At 50.0% G+C, this 24,031-nt stretch overlaps 1 protein-coding gene across 38 annotated transcripts in view; it reads left to right on the top strand.

The window, feature by feature from the left end:
• Positions 1-24,031, top strand: part of SCRIB (scribble planar cell polarity protein) — a 248,262-nt gene that overhangs the window by 40,430 nt on the left and 183,801 nt on the right. For 36 of the 38 annotated variants that reach the window (XM_075124824.1, XM_048837023.2, XM_048837013.2 and 33 more), the window contains exons 10-16: positions 1,176-1,375; positions 12,167-12,330; positions 12,993-13,117; positions 14,296-14,421; positions 15,411-15,644; positions 16,073-16,387; positions 18,664-18,726. In XM_075124824.1, coding sequence (XP_074980925.1) covers positions 1,176-1,375; positions 12,167-12,330; positions 12,993-13,117; positions 14,296-14,421; positions 15,411-15,644; positions 16,073-16,387; positions 18,664-18,726 — 1,227 coding nt within the window. The remainder of the gene's footprint in view (positions 1-1,175; positions 1,376-12,166; positions 12,331-12,992; positions 13,118-14,295; positions 14,422-15,410; positions 15,645-16,072; positions 16,388-18,663; positions 18,727-24,031) is intronic. The other 2 variants (XM_048837016.2, XM_048837011.2) reach the window with 1 other exon arrangement.

The following is a 24,031-nucleotide window of genomic DNA, read 5'->3' as shown; positions in this document are numbered from 1 at the left end:
CCCACAAGCTGCTGCTTTGGGAGTTGCAGCCAGCACCACACAGGACTCAGGGCCCTTGACCTCGACCATGGGCCATAGTCTTCAGTGAGCTGCACCTGCTGTGCTCCTCTCTGGTGATGCGAAACCACAGTCCGTCCTTGGGAGATCCCTGGATGAAGCTGATGTCATCTCATGAGTTGGCTGAAGAATCCCCTGGGCTCTCCGAAGTGGATCAGCCCGAGTCCTTCTAGCCCAGTGGCCTGTCTCAGCCAGGGCCAGCACCAGATGACTGTGTACTGGTAGGCCCCAGTCGGGGACCAGGGCCCCATTGTGCTGGGTGCTCCATAGGCACATGGTAGAAAATGGTCCCCAACCCAAAGAGCTCAAAATCTTAGCACAGATGGGTAAATAACACGTGAGGGGAAGGACAAGGTGCTTCCCAAAGGCGGTGAACTCCCATCCTGAGCAGTTAGGGAATAACTTGCCCAAGGTGGAGCTGTTACCCACTCCCTATCAGTCAGACGCTGCCTTATGCCCTCAACTAGGAAGAGTTTATGTGCGTTCTGTTTTTTCCCCTCCATCCAGTGTAACAGTAGACCAGAGTAGACGGGAGCTCCCCCCACAGCCAGTGTTCCTGCCCCTCTCCCTACAGTGCCCCCTGCTGGGAGAAGCTGGGGCTGGAGTAGATGGGAGCTCCTGCCACAGCCAGTGCTCCTGCTCTGCTCCCCACAGTGCCCCGTGATGGGAGAGGCAGGGATTGTGGCTGTGATGCAGAGGGAGGTGATGATTTTCACCAGCAGTTATCAGTTGCTGAGGGATGTAGGTGTTGCTGTTCTTCCCCTTGCCATGAGATGACAGACAGCTAAACTTCTTGGCTATCTTCCTGGCTTGGCTAGCCAGGATGGGCAGGCATGCAAAACCATGCTTTGAAGTGTCCCTAGCCTCTGTTTGCCAGAAGCTGGGACTGGACAACAGGGGAAGGATCACTTGATTACCTGTTCTGTTCTTGTCCTCTGAAGCTCCTGGCGTTGGCCATTGTGTGAAGACAGGGTACTGGGCTAGATGGACCATTGGTCTGACCCAGTGTAGCCGTTCTTATGTTCTTTCCCCTTTATTTTGCTTTGGGGTTGTGAGGCCCACTGTAGTGAAGACTCTGGCATCATGGTTTCTGTGCTGTCGCTCTATCTCCCATCCAGGCCTTGCCAAAATCCCTGGGGAAGCTGACAAAGTTGACAAATTTGAATGTGGACCGGAACCGGCTGACAGCGCTTCCCTCTGAGATTGGGGGCTGTGCCAGTCTGAATGTTCTGTCCCTGCGTGACAACTGCCTGGTGCTTCTGCCTCCAGAACTTGCCAGCACCACAGAGTTGCATGTGCTGGATGTGGCAGGGAACAGGTAAGTGGTACACAGGGCCTTTACGGGGTAGCCCAGGCTTCAGGCATGCCCATCATAGAAGCCACATGGGAAGGAGGAGAACAGAGTGCAGTTTCAGACCGTTGACAAGAAGGTGTGAGTAACAGTAGGGGAAATTAGTATTGGGGAAATTAGGTTCAGGTTTTGAAATGACAACCACTCCCAGTCTTTATTCAGGCCTAATCTGATAGTGAGCAGGTCCTCAAGGAATCAATTCTGAAGCACTTAGAGGAGAGGAAAGTGATCAGGAACAGTCAGCATGGATTCACCAAGGGCAAGTCATGCCTGACTAATCTAATTGCCTTCTATGACGAGATAACTGGCTCTGTGGATGAGGGGAAAGCAGTGGATGTCTTGTTCCTTGACTTTAGCAAAACTTTTGACATGGTCTCCCACAGTATTCTTGCCAGCAAGTTAAAGAAGTATGGGCTGGATGAATGGACGATAAGGAGGATAGAAAGCTGGCTAGATTATCAACTGTCTGAAATGGGCCACTCTCATTACCACTTCAAAAGTTATTTTTCCTCCCTTGGTATCCTGCTGTTAATTGAGTTGTCTCGTTAGACTGACCTCACACTTGGTAAGGCAACTCACATCTTTTCATGTATTTATAACTGCTCCTGTATTTTCCACTGCTTGCATCTGATGAAGTGGGTTCTAGCTCTCAAAAGCTTATGCCCAAATAAATTTGTTAGTCTCTAAGGTGCCACAAGGACTCCTAGAAATTAAAAGGTGCAGCTCAAAAAGTGAAATCCCTGCAAGCTGCATGGAAACTTTTTTTTAAAAACACCATAATAGAGGCTCAACTTAAATGTATACCCCCAAATTAAAAAACATAGTAAGAGAACCAAAAGAGTGCCACCGTGGCTAAACAACAAAGTAAAAGAATCAATGAGAGGCAAAAAGACATCCTTTAAAAAGTAAAGGAGTACTTGTGGCACCTTAGAGACTAAACAATTTATTTGAGCATAAGCTTTCGTTAGCTACAGCTCACTTAATCGGATGCATACTGTGGAAAGTGTAGAAGATCTTATTATATACACACAAAAAGCATGAAAAAATACCTCCTCCCACCCCACTCTCCTGCTGGTAATAGCTTATCTAAAGTGATCACTCTCCTCACAATAAGAAAAGGAGTACTTGTGGCACCTTAGAGACAAGTACTCCTTTTCTTTTTGCGAATACAGACTAACACGGCTGTTCCTCTGAAACCTCTCCTTACAATGTGTATGATAATCAAGTTGGGCCATTTCCAGCACAAATCCAGGTTTTCTCACACACACCCCCCCCCCCACACACACAAACTCACTCTCCTGCTGGTAATAGCTTATCTAAAGTGACCACTCTCCTTACATTGTATTCCTTTTCTTTTTGCGAATACAGACTAACACGGCTGTTACTCTGAAACCTTTAAAAAGTGGAAGTTAAATCCTAATGAGGAAAATAAAAGGAGCATGAACTCTGGCAAATGAAGTGTAAAAATACAATTCGGAAGGCCAAAAAAAGAATTTGAGGAAGAGCTAGCCAAAGACTCAAAGTAACAGCAAATTTTTTTTAAATACATGAGAAGCAGGAAGCCTGCTAAACAACCAGTGGGGCCACTGGATGATCAAGGTGCTAAAGGAGCATTCAAGGATGATAAGGCCATTGTGGAGAAACTAAATTAATTCTTTGCATCGGTCTTTGCAGCTGAGGATGTGAGGGAGATTCCCAAACCTGAGCCATTCTTTTTGGATGACAGATCTAAGGAACTGTCCTCAATTGAGGTGTCATTAGAGGAGGTTTTGGAACAAATTGATAAACTAAGCAGTAATAAGTCACCATGACCAGATGGTATTCACCCAAGCGTTCTGAAGGAACTTAAACGTGAAATTGCAGGCCTACTAACTGTAGTCTGTAACCTATCATTTAAATCAGCTTCTGTACCAAATGGCTGGAGGATAGCTAATGTGACGCCAATTTTTAAAAAGGGCTCCAGAGGTGATCCCGGCAATTACAGGCCAGTAAGGCTGACTTCAGTACCGGGCAAACTGGTTAAAACTATAATAAAGAACAAAATTGTCAGACACATAGATGAACATAATTTGTTGGGGAAGAGTCAACATAGTTTTTGTAAAGGGAAATCATGCCTCACCAATCTATTAGAATTCTTTGAGGGGGTCAACAAGCATGTGGACAAGGGGGATCCAGTGGATATAATGTACTTAGGTTTTCAGAAGGCCTTTGACAAGTCCCTCACCAAAGGCTCTTAAGCAAAGTAAGCTGTCATGGGATAAGAGGGAAGGTCCTCTCATGGATTGGAAACTGGTTAAAAGATAGGAAACAAAGGGTGGGAATAAATGGTCAGTTTTCAGAATGGAGAGAGGTAAATAGTGGTGTCCCCCAGGGATCTGTACTGGGACCAGTCCTATTCAACATATTCATAAATGATCTGGAAAAAGAGGTGAACAGTGAGGTGGCAAAATTTGCAGATGATACCAAACTACTCAAGATAGATAATTTACAGGCAGACTGTGAAGAGCTACAAAAGGATCTCACAAAACTGGGTGTCTGGGCAACAGAATGGCAGATGAAATTCAATGTTGATAAATGCAAAGTAATGCACATTGGAAAACATCATCCCAACTATACATATAAATTGATGGTGTCTAAATTAGCTGTTACCACTCAAGAAAGAGATCTTGGAGTCATTGTGGATAGTTCTCTGAAAACATTCACTCAATGTGCAGGGGCAATCAAAAAAGTGAACAGAACTTTGGGAATCATTAAAAAAGGGTTAGATAATAAGACAGAAAATATCATATTGCCTCTATTTAAATCCATGGTATGCCTCATCTTGAATACTGTGTGCAGATTTGGTCATCCCATCTCAAAAAAGATATATTGGAATTGGAAAATTTTCAGAAAAGGGCAACAAAATGTTTAGGGGTATGGAACGGCTTCCCTATGAGGAGAGATTAAATTAGACTGGGACTTTTCCCCTTGAAAAAGAGATGACTAAAGGGGGATATGATTGAGGTCTATAAAATCATGACTGGTGTGGAGAAGGTAAATAAGGAAGTGTTCTTTACTCCTCATAACACAAGAACTTAGGGGGTCACCAAATGAATCATAGAATATCAGGGTAGGAAGGGACCTCAGGAGGTCATCTAGTCCAACCCCCTGCTCAAAGCAGGACCAATTCCCAACTAAATCATCCCAGCCAGGACTTGGTCAAGCCTGACCTTAAAAACTTCTAAGGAAGGAGATTCCACCACCTCCCTAGGCAACGCACTCCAGTGCTTCACCACCCTCCTAGTGAAAAAGTTTTTCCTAATATCCAACCTAAACCTCCCCCACAGCAACTTGAGACCATTACTCCTCATTCTGTCATCAGCTTCCACTGAGAACAGTCTAGATCCATCCTCTCTGGAACCACCTCTCAGGTAGTTGAAAGCAGCTATCAAATCCCCCCTCATTCTTCTCTTCTGCAGACTAAACAATCCCAGTTCCCTCAGCCTCTCCTCATAAGTCATGTGTTCCAATCCCCTAATCATTTTTGTTGCCCTCCGCTGGACTCTTTCCAATTTTTCCACATCCTTCTTGTAGTGTGGGGCCCAAAACTGGACACAGTACTCCAGATGAGGCCTCACCAATGTCGAATAGAGGGGAACCATCACGTCCCTCAATCTGCTGGCAATGTCCCTATTTATACATCCCAAAATGCCATTGGCCTTCTTGGCAACAAGGGCACACTGTTGACTCCTATCCAGCTTCTCATCCACTGTCACCCCTAGGTTCTTTTCTGCAGAACTGCTGCCGAGCCATTCAGTCCCTAGTCTGTAGCGGTGCATGGGATTCTTCCGTCCTAAGTGCAGGACTCTGCACTTGTCCTTGTTGAACCTCATCAGATTTCTTTTGGCCCAATCCTCCAATTTGTCTAGGTCCTTCTGTATCCTATCCCTCCCCTCCAGCGTATCTACCTCTCCTCCCAGTTTAGTGTACTCTGCAAACTTGCTGAGGGTGCAATCCACACTATCCTCCAGATCATTTATGAAGATATTGAACAGGACCGACCCTTGGGGCACTCCACTAGATATCGGCTGCCAACTAGACATGGAGCCATTGATCACTACCCGCTGAGCCCGACAATCTAGCCAGCCTTCTATCCACCTTATCGTCTGTTCATCCAGCCCATACTTCTTTAACTTAATGGCAAGAATACTGTGGGAGACCATGTCAAAAGCTTTGCTAAAGTCAAGGAACAACACGTCCACTGCTTTCCCTTCATCCACAGAGCCAGTTATCTTGTCCTAGAAGGCAATTAAATTAGTCAGGCATGACTTGCCCTTGGTGAATCCATGCTGACTGTTCCTGATCACTTTCCTCTCCTCAAAATGCTTCAGAATTGATTTCTTGAGGACCTGCTCCATGATTTTCCAGGGACTGAGGTGAGGCTGACTGGCCTGTAATTCCCAGGATCCTCCTCCTTCCCTTTTTTAAAGCTGGGCACTACATTAGCCTTTTTCCAGTCGTCCGGGACCTCCCCTGATCGCCATGAGTTTTCAAAGATAATGGCCAATGGCTCTGCAATCACATCCGCCAACTCCTTTAGCACTCTCGGATGCAGTGCATCCGGCCTCATAGACTGGTGCTTTTCCAGCTTTTTTAAATAGTCCCGAACCACTTTCTCCACAGAGGGCTGGTCACCTCCTCCCCATGCTGTGCTGCCCAGTGCAGCAGTCTGGGAGCTGACCTTGTTCGTGAAGACAGAGGCAAAAAAAGCATTGAATACATTAGCTTTTTCCGCATCGTCTCACTAGGTTGCCTCCCTCATTCAATAATTCAATCCACACTTTCCTTGACTTTCTTCTTGTTGCTAACATACCTGAAGAAACCCTTCTTGTTACTCTTAACATCTCTTGCTAGCTGCAACTCCAGGTGTGATTTGGCCTTCCTGATTTCACTCCTGCATGCCTGAGCAATATTTTTATACTCATCCCTGGTCATTTGTCCAATCTTCCACTTCTTGTAAGCTTCTTTTTTGTATTTAAGATCAGCAAGGATTTCATTGTTAAGCCAAGCCGGTCGCCTGCCATATTTACTATTCTTTGTACACATCGGGATGATTTGTTTCTGTAACCTCAATAAGGATTCTTTAAAATACAGCCAGCTCTCCTGGACTTAATGAAATTAATAGGCAGCAGGTTTAAAACTGACAAAAGGAAGCATTTCTTCACACAATGCATAGTCAACCTGTGGAACTCTTTGCCAGAGGATGTTGTGAAGGCCAAGACTATAACAGGGTTCAAAAAAGAACTAGATACTTTCATGGAGGATAGGTCCATCAATGGCTGTTAGCCAAGAGGGGCAGGGATGGTGTCCCTAGCCTCTGTTTGCCAGAAGCTGAGAATGAGTGACAGAGAATCGATCACTTGATGATTCCCTGTACTGTTCATTTCCTCTGGGGCACCTGGCATTGGCCACTGTTGGAAGACAGGTTTCTGGGCTAGATGGACCTTTGGTCTGACCCAGTATGGCCATTCTCATGTTCTAAATCCCTACTCCCTGACTGACCCAGCAGCCACCTGACTCCAGCTCTTGAAGAGGCAGGACAAGAACACTGATCTCTTGTCCCCTTCTGTCCAGCTCCAGCTTCCACTGTTTTTCAGCCCTCGTATCCACTTTTTTTTCCCAAGTGTCTCACTTAGGCTGTCAGCACTCGTGGAGTGCAATGTGACCCTGTTAAAGGACAGCACAAGGGCTCAGCACCACTTAGTCTCACTAGGCCCAGGAGTGTGGCAGCTTGGCTGGCCACCCTTACAGATGCCAATCTCTGTGAGTGTGGGGACCCCTTTCTCTCCAGACTGGCACAGTATCCAGAGTTCCTGTCTGGGCAGGCAGGGTCTCAGCCAGATCTCCCTTCCCTGTTCAGTAGTCCACTGGGCATTGCTGTTCGGAGCCTATGGGCAGAGGGACTTCTCTACTTCTACTTGATATTCTGCTTTTTATGCACCCAAGGATGGCAGTAGCCACAGCATTGCACTGAGAGCTCATGTTGGGGAAATTATCTATGGTGACCTCTGAATCCTTTTCTGAGTCACTGCTTTCCAAGACAGTCTCCCATCCCATAGGTATAACTTGTATTCTTGATTCTCAGCATCATTACCTGGGATTTGGCTCCGTTTAAAATGTTTGGTAAGACTATGACCATTTAACGAGTTGCATCCGAGAGTGCTGAAGGAATTGGCGGCTGTGATTGCAGAGCCATTGGCCATTATCTTTGAAAACTCGTGGCAAACCGGGGAAGTCCCGGATGACTGGAAAAAGGCTAATGTAGTGCCAATCTTTAAAAAAGGGAAGAAGGAGGATCCTAGGAACTACAGGCCAGTCAGCCTCACTTCAGTCCCTGGAAAAATCATGGAGCAGGTCCTCAAAGAATCAATCCTGAAGCACTTGCATGAGAGGAAAGTGATCAGGAACAGCCAGCATGGATTCACCAAGGGAAGGTCATGCCTGACTAATCTAATCGCCTTGTATGATGAGATTACTGGTTCTGTGGATGAAGGGAAAGCAGTGGATGTATTGTTTCTTGACTTTAGCAAAGCTTTTGACACGGTCTCCCACAGTATTCTTGTCAGCAAGTTAAGGAAGTATGGGCTGGATGAATGCACTACAAGGTGTGTAGAAAGCTGGCTAGATTGTCGGGCTCAACGGGTAGTGATCAATGGCTCCATATCTAGTTGGCAGCCGGTATCAAGTGGAGTACCCCAAGGGTCGGTCCTGGGGCCGGTTTTGTTCAATATCTTCATAAATGATCTGGAGGATGGTGTGGATTGCACTCTCAGCAAATTTGCGGATGATACTAAACTGGGAGGAGTGGTAGATACGCTGGAGGGGAGGGATAGGATACAGAAAGACCTAGACAAATTGGAGGATTGGGCCAAAAGAAATCTGATGAGGTTCAATAAGGATAAGTGCAGGGTCCTGCACTTAGGACGGAAGAACCCAATGCACAGCTACAGACTAGGGACCGAATGGCTCGGCAGCAGTTCTGCGGAAAAGGACCTAGGGGTGACAGTGGACGAGAAGCTGGATATGAGTCAGCAGTGTGCCCTTGTTGCCAAGAAGGCCAATGGCATTTTGGGATGTATAAGTAGGGGCATAGCGAGCAGATCGAGGGACGTGATCGTTCCCCTCTATTCGACATTGGTGAGGCCTCATCTGGAGTACTGTGTCCAGTTTTGGGCCCCACACTTCAAGAAAGATGTGGAAAAATTGGAGAGAGTCCAGCGAAGGGCAACAAAAATGATTAGGGGTCTGGAACACATGAGTTATGAGGAGAGGCTGAGGGAACTGGGATTGTTTAGTCTGCAGAAGAGAAGAATGAGGGGGGATTTGACAGCTGCTTTCAACTACCTGAGAGGTAGTTCCAGAGAGGATGGTTCTAGACTATTCTCAGTGGTAGAAGAGGACAGGACAAGGAGTAATGGTCTCAAGCTGCAGTGGGGGAGGTTTAGATTGGATATTAGGAAAAACTTTTTCACTAAGAGGGTGGTGAAACACTGGAATGCGATACCTAGGGAGGTGGTAGAATCTCCTTCCTTAGAGGTTTTTAAGGTCAGGCTTGACAAAGCCCTGGCTGGGATGATTTAACTGGGAATTGGTCCTGCTTTGAGCAGGGGGTTGGACTAGATGACCTTCTGGGGTCCCTTCCAACCCTGATATTCTATGATTCTAACCAAGTGATTCAATATTTTTCAATTCACCTCATATGAGTACTGTAGTGCAATCTCTTTATCATGAAAGTGCAACTCACAAATGTAGATTTTTTTTTTGTTACATAACTGCATTCATAAACAAAACAGTGTAAAACTTTAGAGCCTACAAATCCAGTCAGTCTTACTTCTTGTTCAGCCAGTCGCTAAGACAAGTAAGTTTGTTTATGGGAGATAATGCTGCCTGCCTATTTACCATGTCACCAGAAAATGAGAACAGATGTTTGCATGACACTTTTGTAGCTGGCATTGCAAGGTATTTACGTGCCAGTTATGCATAACATTTGTATGCCCCTTCATGCTTTGGCTACCATTCCAGAGGACATGCTTCCATGCTGATGATGCTCGTTAAAAAAAAATAATGCGTTAATTAAATTTGTGACTGAACTCCTTGGGGAAGAATTGTATGTCTCCTGCTCTGTTTAACCCGCATTCTGCCATATATTTCATGTTATAGCAGTCTCGGATGATGACCCAGCATGTTGTTCGTTTTAAGAACACTTTCACTGCAGATTTGACAAAATGCAAAGAAGGTATCAATGTGAGATTTCTAAAGATAGCTACAGCACTCGACCCAAGATTTAAGGATCTGAAGTACCTTCCAAAAACTGAGAGGATTGAGGAGTGGAGCATGCTTTCAGAAGTCTTAAAAAAGCAGCACTCCAATGTGAAAACTACAGAACTCGAATCACCAAAAAAGAAAGTCAACTTTCTGCTGGTGGCATCTGACTCAGACGATGAAAATGAATGTGTGTCAGTCTCCACTGCTTTGGATAGTTATCGAGCAGAACGATGTCCTCTGGAATGGTAGTTGAAGCATGAAGGGACATATGAATCAGTGCCATGTGAACGAATGTTCTCACTTTCAGGTGACATTGTAAACAAGAAGTGGGCAGCATTTTCTCCTGCAAATGTAAACAAACTTGTTTGAGCGATTGGCTGAAAAAGAAGTAGGACTGTGTGGACTTATAGGCTCTAAAGTTTTACATTGGTTTATTTTTGAATGCAGTTATTTTTTGTACATAATTGTACATTTGTAAGTTCAACTTTCATGATAAAGAGATTGCACTACAGTACTTGTATTAGGTTAATTGAAAAATACAATTTCTTTTGTTTTTTACAGTGCAAATGTTTGCAATCAATAAATATAATGTGAGCACTGTACCCTTCGTATTCTGTGTTGTAATTTAAATCAATATATTTGAAAATGTAGAAAATATCCAAACATGTTTGTTTAAATGGTATTTTTTTTTATTATTTAACAACGCGATTAATCACGATTAATTTTTTAAATCGCTTAACAGCCCTAAAAATTGTTTTATCACCACTTCCATATATCTTTTTAACCAGGATGGCTTCTTGCCATCTGTAACTTTTTTTATGTCTGTAAAAGTGTGGTTTTTAGGGTATGGAATAGCATGTCCTTGAACAATTCTCAGTTTTTGTTAACACTTCCCACTTAAATTCCCAGTCAGCCAATAGTTCCTTTAAGCTTTAGAAAATTGGCCCTTTTAAAGTTCCAAATATACATATTCCTGGTTGGTACCATGTTCTGTTAGATCATGACCTGGCTATATTTACCTTGCACTGTCTGGTACTCTGAGTGCTGTTGTAACACACACAATGAGAACAAGTGACAGCGACCATAGAGTCTCTGCAGGCTCGGGGTCAGAGTGGAATTTCTGCTGTCTGCTTTCCGGCTTTACAGCAAAATCCTGCACCTTGAAAGGGATTTGATGGGTACCAGAGCTTCGAGATGCCACTTTTTCCTCCTCTGTTAGAGCAGCCCGTTGTCATGTTGCACGATGACGAAGGCTGAGAGTTTGTCATGGATTCCATGACTTTGTGGGATCTTTGTGACTTCTGCAGAGCCAGTGCAGTTGCCCTGGGGGCCTCCTGAGTAGCTCAGGCAGCCCCTGGGCCAGCCACACTAGCTGTTGCTGGGGCAGTCTTGGGCCACCACGTCCCCCTTCCTCAGCAGCAGCAGGAGTTTGGGTGTGGGAGGGGGCTCAGGTCGGGAGGTTGGGTTGAGGGCTCTGGGCGGCGCTTACTTTGGGGGGGCTCCCCAGAAGCAGTGACATGTTCCTCCCTCGGCTCCTAAGCAGAGGCATGGTCAGGCGGCTCTGCATGCTGCCTCTGCCCACAGGTGCTGCTCCCACATCTTCCATTCGCTGCAATTCCCTGGTGTAGCTGGCGCTCGGGGGCAGCGTGCAGAGCTTCCTGGCTGTGCCTCTGCATAGGAGCCGCGGGAGGGACATGTCGCTGTTTCCAGGGAGTTGCGTGGAGCCGAGTAGGGAGCCTACCAGCACTGCCAACACCCCCCTTTCCTCCCCCGCCCCCCCGAGTATCAGCGGGGGTCTGGGCTCCCCCACTCCCCCCCCGAGAGCACCCGTGGTCCCCTCTAGGCTGCCCTCTTCCCCCAAGATTTAGTCAGGGATATATAGTACAAGTCATGGACAGGTCATAGGTCATGAATTTTTGTTTACTGCCTTTGACCTGTCCATGACTTTTACTAAAAAATAACCATGATTAAAACATAGTCTTAAGTATGATCTCCTGGCACTGCCTGATTGGAGTCCTGCAGCGGGAAGTGCATAGGTCTTGGATTGGTTAGATGCTCTGCTTGCCAGGAGTTTTCAGGAACTTGATTGGCCTGGGGCAGAGTCTCCTTTTCCCTTGTGCAGATCAATGGGGTTTCCTTCCCATTTTCCAGACAAACTCCACATGCAGGCTGGGAGTGAGCCCTGGGTGGTTAGAATACAAGTGCCCCTCTTTTACCCACAGTCATAGAGCTGACAGTGTGGTGGTGGAAGGCTGTGGGAGGACAGTTATACTGCAGAACAGTCTGGCAAGAGCTGCGTGGAGTCTCCATCATGAGAGAGATTCAACCCTGGGGAGAGAGGCCCTGCCTCAGGGTTTGCTCCATCCTAACTTGATGCAAGTGGAGGAATTCAAGGGTCCAGTGGATGTTCCTTCTAAGCTAATGGGGGTCTCATCAGCCATTTTTCTCATACAGGCTGCAGAATTTGCCCTTTGCCCTGACAAATCTCAACCTGAAGGCCCTGTGGCTTGCAGAGAACCAGTCCCAGCCCATGCTGAAATTCCAGACAGAAGATGATAAGACGGGCGAAAAGGTTCTCACCTGTTACCTGCTGCCCCAGCAGCCGTCTCCCAGTCTAGGTAAGATGCCCCATGTGAGTGCTTCTCCATGGTGCCTTGCCTCCTCTGGAGAATAGGGAGACAGTCCTGTGGAGAAGGGCTGTCCTTTCTCTTCTCTCTGAGATGTGAGGCCAAGATTCCATTGTTGCCCTCTCCCCTGGTGTGTGTCTCTCGGTTCCTGTTCCCAGATGTCTCCTCTTCACCGCCCTTGGACTAGTCTCTGTTCATGTGGTTATTGCAGTTGATGTAACAGGCCTGGGCTCCCAGCTGGTGACATGGGGGATCTCCCCAAGTTGGAGAATGCTAGAGCTGTGAAACTGCCTCTTCAGCAGGTGGCATCAGCTCCCTTTAGCTAACCATTCCCTTTTGCTGCTGAACCAGAGGCTGCTCTGTCTGCTCTGTGCTATACAAGCATCACAGCTTCCTCTCTTCCTACCCAGCGCTGGAGCTGGATCCTTCATGGCCCCTTGTAGAGGTTGCCAAGTGTCATGCAACCCTGTCAGGGACCACTGAAGGGGTGACAGGACCCTGGCAACAGTTCTCTCTCTAAAGCCCCTGCCGCTTGGTGGCTATGGGGGGGCTCTCTGATAGAGATGGCCTTGTCAGTAGGAAGTGTGTCTCACCCAGGCCCCAAATCCTCGTCGCTCAGGAGCCGGCTCTCTCTTTATCCTCTTTCTCTGCAGAGAATCTCCTGCAGAACAGCGTGGATGAAAGTTGGACAGACACCAACTTGAACCGGGTCAGTGTGATTCAGTTTTTGGACGAGCCCAAAGCTGATGATGACGAGGAGGCTGGAGCTGAGAAGAGAGTAAGAGAAACAGGCATGGTGGGTTGTTCAGGGCCTTGCCAGCTTCCTATGGAAATGTGTTCTGGAGACTTCTGCAGGGCAAGGAGCAATGTGTCTGCCTAGAGCTGCCTCTCCCTCCCCAAGGGATATGGTATGGGGTGTGGTATGAGCTGCATATTCTCCAGCCCTTGTGTCCCAGACTGGGGACACCATCCAGGCTCAGGGGAACTAGTCTCTGTGCCAGGTCGTCCACTCCAGAGACATGTACAGCATGAGGGCTTGCAGGCGTAAGAGCAGCAGCTTCCAATAAGGGGCCTGTAGAGGGTTGCATTCCAGACACCTGTATATGAGGAATAGAACTGTTGCTACTAACTCACTTCAAAAAGGTTCACCAAATAGTCATCCCATGGCAGTGGCTTTCAGTCCCTGCAGTCCCACTGCACTGCTCCCAGTCCTCAGCCTCTTGATCTGGACAGACAGTCCCCCTGACTTGGGAACTAATGCACTGGAGGGGAAAACCCTGTATCCCATGACTGTGTTTCAGTCACTCAGCTTTTACAGCCCTAGGTGAAGTCACAGAGAAACATGGCCAGTTATTTTACTCCAAACTCTAGAGTGGTGAGGCGTGGTGGAGGCCACAGCGACCTGTCTGTGATGCTAGAGCATCCAGCAGGACTTCTGACTTTAGCAGAGGGAGAGTCATTGGTCTGGAATCTAGCCCCTTGTAATAAAAAGAGGTTAGAGCAAGTCCCGGTGCTGGGCCTGCTCTGGGAGTCCCTAGGGCCTTCAGCCCCATGAGTGTTTGTGGTTTTCTACCACCATGTTCTATTGTTTGAAATGCTGTTCTCTTGCCTGTTGCTTTGGGACAGATCCACTCAATAAGTGCCATTGGCACTGCTGAGATGCAGGAGACTGTAGCATGCACTAAAGGAATATCAGAGAGATTAAGGGGAATCTACCTGTATTCTCCCCTCAGGGCTCCTGCTCACCATAGCACAGAATTAGAGGTGGGAGGCAGTATTCAGCCCAGTGGCAGTGAGGTGGGGCATAGTTGAGGCTGCATCTCCCCCTGGGTTGGGGCCAGCTCCAGGTTTGGCATTCTTTGTTGGCAAAGTGTGAGGATAAGCTGATGTGCAGTCAAAAGGTCTAGAGGCTCTGTGCACTGGCTCATCTGCTCTGATGCTCTCTTTCCCTGGCAGGGCCTGCAGCGCAGAGCAACTCCTCACCCTAGTGAGCTGAAGGTCATGAAGAAAGTGATCGAAGTTCGGCGCAATGAGGTATATTCTGCGAAGCCTGATGTGGACCTGGATTCTCCAAACTCAGAGGTGAGTGCTCCCCGCACAGAGAGCGGGACCAGACCAGAAAGTTGCAGAGCTCTCTGGCATGCACCTTTAATTGCACCAGCTGAGCACTAGTTGACCCCTGCAGAGATCAGAGCCAGTAGTGTGGGAGCTCTGGAGTTGGGGCTTTATTGGTTTGACAGTGCGGGGGGTGGTGCAGCATTTTTCTGCGGTGGGGCAGCAATGTCTGCAGGCTTGGCCAAAGGAGGGAATTGTTAGGAGGCACTGAAAGGAAGAGCACGTGGAATCCTGGTGCACTGACGTAGTGTGGGAGTCCCATGCAGAGGGGGCAGCAAGAGAGGAACAAGGAAAAAAGTGGGCATGAAAACTGGCACCATTGGCATAGTATGAGGAAGGCCAAAGGAGGTCAGCTTGCATGTGCGCTGGGCCAAGGCAGAGCAGGACCTTGACAGCCTGTGTGCAAAGTGATGCATTCTTAGGGCAGTTTTGGGCACAGGACTTGGCATCAGGCAACTCGGGAGTTGCCCCTGGCTCTGACCCTGACTGGATTGCTCTGTGACCTTTGTGTGAATCACTGCCCTTCTGAGTCATTCTGTCTGTGTTCCTTTGTTCTGGGGATAATGCGGCCCCCTCAGCGGGGAAGGAGCCGTAGTAATACGCTTGTAATGGCTTTCCCTTCGCTCCATACAGAGAGCTCCCAGTCGTACCCTGGTCATCCCCAAATGAGTGACAATGCACTGTTCTGTAGCTGCTAGCTGCTGAGTTCCCTACCGAAGTCTTGCCTCCCAGGTGTAACACTGGTGACCGCACTCTGTGCTGATAAGTACCAGGCTGGCTGTGCCACAAGTTGGGATGGAGTGAGCTGGGGAGTGGCACAGATGAGGCCGGGCAGCCCACTGAAGCAGTTGGGATCCTGCTGGGCCAGGGTCTGCAGCACTCGGTGTTGGTCCCATTCCACCTTTCTGTGTGCCCCTTTGGCTTTTGCCTCAGTTCTCACTGTCCCTCTCCCACAGGAGAAGAGGCTGAGTGCCATGTCCAATCGCAGCGAGGACTCGCATGTCTCCAACAGCACTGTCTCTGCCAACTTCAGGGAGGAAGAGGAGGAGGGGGGAGGGGGAGACAGGCTGAATGGGCAAGTGCCCAAAACACAGGAGCTGGAGAATGAGGCGAAGTCTGGAGCTGAAGAAGAGCAAGAGGTGGAGGCAGTGGCTGGTCAAGAGGAGGAGCTGGAAGTGGAGTACAATGAGGTAGGAGCTGCTCTGGGTTGTTTTGTGGAGGATCCTGATGGGGCCTGTCTGGAGATCTCCCAGAGGCAGAGCAGCAGGGAGATGGCTGGAGGCATGGATGGGAATGGGAGGTGGGATAGAACCTGAATGTTTGCAGAGCAGGTGGGCACAGGCAGAGGCCATGGAAGTCAGGTATGGGTGGAAGGTCAGGGGAACAGGGGTGCTGGCAGGGTTGTGGAGCTGAATGTGGTGGAAGCTGCTCTGGATGTTGCTCCTGGACCTGCCCTGAACAGTGTCAGAAGAGCAGGCCTTGGTCTGTTCCTCTGGCCTGTGTGCAGGGCCCAGCCCTGATTAGGTTGGCATTGCAGACCAGCAGCTGTCAATCCTTTGCCTCCAGGTCCAGCTGTTGTCTGAGGCTCACAGCCATTCATGGGTCTTTGTCATTGTAGCCCACAGTGCATTTTGCTGAGGACACTCTGATCCGGAGCGAGGATGAGGAAGAGGATGAAGACCGCCCGTTCCCAGTGGAGAAGCAGCGGCTGATCCGCAAGGACACACCGCACTATAAGAAACACTTTAAGATCACCAAGCTGCCCAAGCCAGAGGCAGTGGTGGCGCTCCTGCAGGGGCTGAACAGTGACAGGGTCCCTGAGGAGGAGGAGCTGGTGGGCTGCAATAACAATGCAGAGCCTGAGGAGCAGGAGGAGGCCTGGGACAAGGACGATATGAAGAACGGAGCCTTGTCCACGCAGCCGTCAGTCAAGGTAGGGCCTTGGGGGGTGCTGCACAGGCTGGGAACTCCCTGCTGCTCTCTGGGCTGCCTTTCTGCCTATCCAGCTGCTGGGTGGCAGAGGGTGGGTATCCAGAGCCCCGAAATGGCAGTGCTTTGAGCTGCCAGGCCCACATGGTGCTGAAGAGAAAACCTGAGAAGAGAGACTTCAGGAGACACTGTGCTGTGGGTGGAAGAGCTGGGCTTGTCTTGGGGTCAGTGCTGCTGGTTTGTAACCTTGCCAGCTTCCCAGACTCTCCTCCCTGTCTTCCGTCCAGACAGTATGTCTCACCCATTGCTGTAGGATGTGTTCCATGCTGTGAGAGTCATCCTCGTCCCCCAACCTGAGACAGGTTTTCTCCTCCCAGCTCTGTGGGTGCTGCTTCTCTTCTGCACTGGGGTGAGCTCTCTTTCTGGGCAGATCTGTCATACTTGCTCTGGGTGCCGGCTCCCAGCCTGTTGCACAGAAGTGCCCCCTGTGGGAGGAATGGGTAGTGGCTGCAGAGTAGCACATTGGTCTCCCTTGTCCTGAGGAGCTGTGCTACTCCCGATGCATTCGAGTGGCACAAGCACTGTGTGTACTAGGAGAATTGTACTCTGCATTCACTTCACACAGCAGGCCCAGTGCTGCCCTGAGGGCACTGCCCTACCACGTACCATGGGAACCTGGGGCCAGGGAGCACCATCCTGCTCATGTTTGCCCCGCCAGCAGTTGGAGAGGTGGGAGGGTATCTGCCCAGCTCTGAGTGGAACTAACACGCTTGGGCAGGCACTTACGGGAACATTTGTCGAGAGAATGGTGTTCATGGGTTATCATGGAGATGTGTGGTGTGTGGCTAATGAGGTAACTGGGATGATCTGTGGTGTCAGCTGGAAGTGGGTTTGGAGTTGGTGGCTATGTTGTGAGGCATATCAAGCTGGGAGAGAATTAGGGTTATGATGTGGTGTAGTCTCCATTGTGGAATTGCCGTGCCCCCTCCCCCCCAAGCTGTGCCTTGGAGCTGGTATAAGGTGCTGGGTTGAAGCTTATGGTCCTATTCAGGCTAGGAGGCCCTCTGTCCCCTGTGGGGCTGGAGAGGCTCCCTGACCAAAGTGAGGGATGTTTTCATGCACTCAGCATCTCTGGTTGATGTTGGGGCCTCCCTTTTTGCCTGCTCCCCTGGGGCTGCCGTGGTACCCAGCACACAGGCCCCTTGCCATGTGAGACGCTCCGAGCTGAAAACGAGAGATGTGTATCAGGAGTGTGCAAAGCTGGCTCTGGCCCTCCCTGCCTCAGAGTTCCGTTGTTACCTGGAAAATGGCCTGGACCAAGAAGGCTTCTTCCAGCCTGGCACCGTGGGCTTAGGGCCCACTCCTGTAGGTAAAGCCCAATGAAGATCATGCAGGCACCAGTGCCACAGCTTCTGCATCTCCCCATGGTCAGATCTGTGCTGCTGATGGTTGGAAGGCCTCTACTAGGAGCTGCCCTTCTCAAGGGATTGGGTCAGACGCCTTTTCCAGCAAGGCAGACTTGCAGGCCTGACCTCTTCTCTGAGCTTCTCTCCTGAAGTGGGGATGTGAGTGCTGTGTCCATGGGGAACTGCAGGTGAGGGGTGGGGGTGTGTGCGTGTGTTGGACAGGCAGAGAGGAGGCAGGGCAGTGTGGAGGTGGGAGTGAATCATGACCTAGAGTTTCTGGCATGAAAACTGGTGCCCTAGGGAAATCCCGAGGGGTCTCGTACTAGAGGTCTTCTGTGTACTGATGATGGACGTGGGAGCAGGACACTTGTGGCCTTTGGCAGGAAGGGCTGTTGTGCTGGAGCCTTTTCTCCAGGAGGGTGGCATGGTGAGATTGTGGGGTAGCCTCTGTCCCCTGTGTGCAGCAGCTGGGTGGTGCTACAGGGCCCTTCTCTCCTCTCTTCTGTATCATTCAATCCTTCATTCTTCCTGGATGGGGCACAACAGGGTTCATAATGGCAAGTAATGTTCAGCTCGTGAGGCTGGAGTTCAGATCCTAAGTGCCAAGCACAAACAATGTGGTCCCAGGGCATGGAGTTCTATGAGTCTGGCCTAGCAGGATTGGCATTCTCAGTGCTCTGACCACAGGGGAGGTGGCCCTGTCTGGTGCTCTGTGTGGTGAGTGGTGTGGGAGAGGAGATCTATCCCCATGCTGTGTGGCAGGGCCTGTCTCTCGGCGGTGTGCAGTCGGGTGGTGGTGGTGGTGGTAATGGTGGTGGGTTTGGTTTTTGCTCCACTAATCCGCATGCCTCTTTGCTGGTTCCTGTCCTAACAGGGGGTGTCGTTTGATCAAGCCAATAATCTGCTGATTGAGCCTGCTCGCATTGAGGAGGAAGAGGTCTGTACCATTCCTGCTGTTCTCTCTCTGCCAGAAATCATCCCACCTGCTTGATTTGCTTCCCAGTCTGAGTCATTGTTGCAGGGGGAATTCTGCTCTGTCTGGGACAAGTGGCTTCTGGACCTGACAAATAACAAATGCACAATGATTGTTTCTTCCCCATCTTTCCCCTCCTTCCCTGCCTTTCCATAACTGAGGTGAGAATGGCTGCAGCAGATCTGGGGAGAGGTGGGAGACATTTAGGAACCCTGTGCAGGTTGAGAGTTCAATCCCTGCTTGCACTGAGGAAGAGGGGAGCCAGTCAGGTGCGTGGGGAGTGGGAGAGCAAGAAGCACCCCTTTTGTGAAGGGGGCTTTAAGGCAGCAGTGAAATCTGTTGGAGGTGGTGTCTGAGCACAAGGGCTTGGAATGACTGCTTGTACCCTACGGTGAGGCTGTAACTCAGGAGCCTGCGTGGTGCAGTAGGTGTGGGGATTGGAGCAAGTGTCTCCTAGCTCAAGTGACCGTGTGGTCCAGTGACTCATTCTCAGGGCAGTTTAAGGGAAGCTCTCAAAAGCACTATGGAAATGTCCTCTCTTCTGCCCCTCTTCAGGACTTCGTGATGTTTCAAAGGAGATTCTGAAAGCAGCTGTAAGAGTCACTTTTGCAGCAGGTGACAGCAGAGGGATATTTTCTCTGCCTTCCAAACTCACTGGAATTTTCCAGAGCCCCATCTGTGTCACAGATCAAGCTTCTGCCTCTCGCTACCAGGGCTCACTCTGTCTATGTACTTTCTGACCGTTACCTGAGTGGGCTTGTCCTGTTCCTTGAGTCCAGGGGAGTCTCACCCTCTCGCTGCCACTCTGCAGTGGAGCCAGCTCCTCGGCTGGGAAGGAGGAGGTTTCTTCCTGATTTTCCAGGTGACATACGCAGCCTCTGCTGTTGGAATGTCTCCTGCCATCAGCCCTATTGCTCCATTCCCACTCAGGGGGCACTTTGGTCTGCTGGGAGCTGGCAGAGTACAGAAATGAGATGGGTGCCATCTGAACTACTGACAGCCAGACGATGTTGTCAGCACTGAATGCTCGCACCCAGAATGCTTCAGCTGTAATGATGATCTCTGCATCTCGTCTAGCATGTGCTGTACCAGACTCCTGGCATTGCTGCTGATGCAAGAGTGTGTCCTTGAACTTCCCTGTCTGCTCCCTCCCCTGTGCTTGATAGCCAGGCCTCTCCGTCTGGTACAGGAGCAGGAGTTTCTTGGAGCGGAGTGAGGAAAGGTCTGCTCTTTCTGTGGAAATGTTGGAGAGATGTTGGGCCTTGGGAAGAATGCAGGCTCGATGATTCTGAGCAGTTCTCCTCTCTGTGTATCCCAAGAATGTCTCCATAGCTCTGGAGTGCTGAAGGACATTCACATCAGATGAGGAAGCTCTGACAATACATCCCTCCCTGTCACTCAGGTACGTTTACACTGTGATAAAAGACCTTCAGCACAGCCATGGCTGGCTTGGGTCAGCTATCTGACTCATGGGGCTATAAAATTGCAGTGTAGATGCTCGGGCTTGGGCTTCAGCCCGAAACCCCACAATGGACAGGAGGGCCCTAGAACTCGACTGCAGCCCGTACTTGAATGTGTACATTGCAGTTTTATAGCCCCACAGCCTGAGTCCGAGTCAGCTGACCCAGGCCAGCTGCGAGTCTTTTATTGCAATGTAGACATACTCCCACTGTTGAGTAAAGCTTGGGTGCTCCCCTCCTCTCTTATCGGGTTCAATGCCCTTCCTTCCTGCTGCTTGACACTGAGCTCCAGGCTCGGAGTGTCTTCTGCCGCTGAAGATGTAAGAGCCCAGGAAATCCCAGCTCTGCTTTCTCTCCCTCTGCCTGAGGGGGTGTAGCACACCCACTCTGGAGATGGTGAGGTGCTCAGGCCCCATGGACTTGGCAGTACTGTCAGCTAGAAAAACCAACCTTCTTACTAGCGAATGGAGCCCAGGGCGCCGGGATCACTAAATAAGTGAGCACGGAGTGCAGAAGCAGGTCTTATGGTGAAATCGCAGGTGGGAGCTTCAAGAGCGGCATGAGGCACTGAATGCCAGGACATCACCACTGGGTATTGCCTGTGTCTTCAGGGTGAGGCTGCTGGAGCAGGGCGTGAACACACTGTTCAGCAGGTGTTCTTGGGCCAGGTTTTCTCTTGGCACCAGTAATGGGCACGTGCTCTGACCTGAAGGGTGCTGTGTGCAGGGATGTTCCCCTGGCTCATGGACTCCGCCTGTGGGGCTCAAGTGAGGTCCTGTGCAAGGAAGAAGCCCCATATATAGGCATGACTCCTAATGGGAGGGGCAAGGATTTCTATGCATTACCCCAGGGGTTATCTTTTTCTCTGGCTGGCACAGAATCCAGGAAGCCCCCACAGTCAGCTGTTGGTCTGTGCTCGGTTGTTCAGCACATAAACTACTTTGTTCCAGACGGATTCTTCAGTCCCATTTGGTTGTTGTTTCCCCAAATCCTCCCTGTCTTGGGCCCAGGGCAGGGCTGGTCCCTACATTATATTCTGCACGGTTGTGTCCAGTCCAGTTTAAATGGCTTGTGTAAAGGAGCTCTTGCTCTTCCATTAGCAATGTGTTCCGCCTGTGTGAGATGCTTCCCCTGGTGATGGGGCCCACCTTCCCCCTCCATCAAGGGAGACAAATCCCTTTTGTGATCCATTTCGCTGCCAGCCCAGGAGGCTTTCCATGCTATTGAGCCTGACTATCCCTTTGCTCTGCTCTTCTCGTCCCTCCTGTTTTGTGCCCGCTTGTCCCAGGGTTAGGGCTTCCTGTCCCCATCTGTGTGGCTGTGTACAGAGCAGTCCCTTGCTGCTGCCTCCATGAGCCTCCTGAGGACCTGGCACATCTTGGTGTCAGAAGGCAGCATAAGATCAGTCCAGGCTCAGGGCTGTCTTCTCCAGGGGAGCTCCCCTCGGCCCTCTTCGGCTCCTCCTCTGGCCTCATGTTTTCCATCTGAGGCTGGTGTTTACACTGAACATGCATAACTGATGAAAGTGCCTGGGTCCTGGCTGGATGTAGTGTGGGACTGGGCTAAGTCCCCGGAGCTTGTGAAAGTCACTAAGGGGTACTGTGCAGGGTAGGCAGTGGCTGGGGGAAGGAGCGGGTTAGGGTCCTGAGCTGCTCCCTTTCCCCCTTCTGGGAATAGCTGTCTTGAGATGTTTCCCCTGCTTATGGGGCCCCATGTTCTCTTGGCCCAGTGTGCAATAAGGAGCAGCACCAGGCTGGGGGTGGGACGGTGTAACTTCCAGAGGACGGAAATTCTTAGGTTCAGAGCAGGTGGTTGATGGCTGTAGCTGGTCTGGGTGGGACTCGCCTTCAGCCAAAAGTTGTGTCCCTAGGGAAACTACTGTGTAAACAGACGCACTGATTGTGCGTGGGCTCATTGGGGGTCCTTGGGGTCCAGCAGGAAACAGTGGTTTTGTATCTGCAGGGCTGGGCCAGGCCAGGCCAGGACTCACCAATGGCTGCAGTCCTCCAGTGTGTGGGTCACAGCTCTAGCATCTGCACCTGGAAAGTACAGAGAAAGCAAAACCAAATTTGGACATGAGCCCCATGTGCCTGGCCCGATACCTTGTGGGGCATCAGCCTTGGCTCTGCTGGAACTGCCAATGGGAGTGAATCCCAGAAAGGAAGGTCTTCAGCCACCTCTCTTGGCATGTTCAGCCCCAGGAGCAGGAGCATCCCAGTGGGTGGATGAGAGCAACTCCCAGAGCAGCCAGGGCCTTAAGGATCCTGTCTAGCATCTGAGAAGGTCACCTCCCTGGGAAGTGATCCCAGGGGATGAACAGTTGTGTTCTGCCCCAATTGGTGCTCACAGGTGGGTGTGAGGACAATCTCAGTCACAGCCTATTGCAGTAGGTAACTGGCCTGGCTGAGCACTGAGGCCTTCACCAGAGAGCTGTGGCAGCCTCAGGGAAATGCAGGAACAACAGGGCCAGTGGGAGTGTGAAGCCCCAGAGCATCCTGGAGAGGCAGCTGTCCTCCCCCGAACAGAAGGTGCCAGCATGGCTTCTCCCTCTTCCTGCAGAGCATGTACAGCCCAGTCCCAGCCTCTTCTCCCTCTGGCCCACGCTGAGCTAGTGCTGCAGTTGTGTGAGGTTTGTTCTCTGTCTTGTGCTCTAGAAATGCCACGCCATGTCTGCACAAGCTCTCCAACAAAATGTAATTCCAGCCTAGGAAGGAAAGTTATGAGCAGAGATAGAAGACAGTGCTGCAGCCTCCCCTGCCCCTCCACTCATCCGGTTTTCACAGTCAGGAATGACCTGCTGGAGGTTCCTTTTAATCCAGGCCAAAGACCATGTGGCCTCAGGAGTCCATGTCTATGGATATCTACCTCCACCTCCATGGAGACAACTGTTGGGTCTAGGTAGGCATCTGAGACCAAAGAGAAACAGAAGAACTGCTGGGGGCCCCATCTAACCTAGACTTCTGTGTCTTATGGAGCTGGAACCCAGTTTCATAGAACTCTGCCACTACAGGAAGGATGGTGTGTGGTTAAAGCACAAGACTACATGTCAGATATGGATTCTGCTTCTGGCTTTGACCCAGTTCTGAGACCTTGGGCAAGTCCCTTCCCCTCTCTGTGTTTCCGTTTCCACAGCTGTTTCTTGGAGCTGATGCTGCCCTGCTGCGCGACAGGCTGTTTCTGAGGAATCATAGAATATAAGGGTTGGAAGGGACCCCAGAAGGTCATCTAGTCCAACCCCCTGCTCGAAGCAGGACCAATTCCCAGTTAAATCATCCCAGCCAGGGCTTTGTCAAGCCTGACCTTAAAAACCTCTAAGGAAGGAGATTCTACCACCTCCCTAGGTAACGCATTCCAGTGTTTCACCACCCTCTTAGTGAAAAAGTTTTTCCTAATATCCAATCTAAACCTCCCCCACTGCAGCTTGAGACCATTACTCCTCGTTCTGTCATCTGATACCATTGAGAACAGTCTAGAGCCATCCTCTTTGGAACCCCCTTTCAGGTAGTTGAAAGCAGCTATCAAATCCCCCCTCATTCTTCTCTTCTGCAGGCTGAACAATCCCAGCTCCCTCAGCCTCTCCTCATAACTCATGTGTTCCAGACCCCTAATCATTTTTGTTGCCCTTCGCTGGACTCTCTCCAATTTTTCCACATCCTTCTTGAAGTGTGGGGCCCAAAACTGGACACAGTACTCCAGATGAGGCCTCACTAATGTCGAATAGAGGGGAACGATCACGTCCCTCGATCTGCTCGCTATGCCCCTACTTATACATCCCAAAATGCCATTGGCCTTCTTGGCAACAAGGGCAC

The sequence above is a fragment of the Caretta caretta genome, chromosome 2, assembly GCF_965140235.1.
Source record: "Caretta caretta isolate rCarCar2 chromosome 2, rCarCar1.hap1, whole genome shotgun sequence".
Classification (NCBI taxonomy): Eukaryota; Metazoa; Chordata; order Testudines; family Cheloniidae; genus Caretta; species Caretta caretta.
This window is presented reverse-complemented; position numbering and strand designations above follow the sequence as displayed.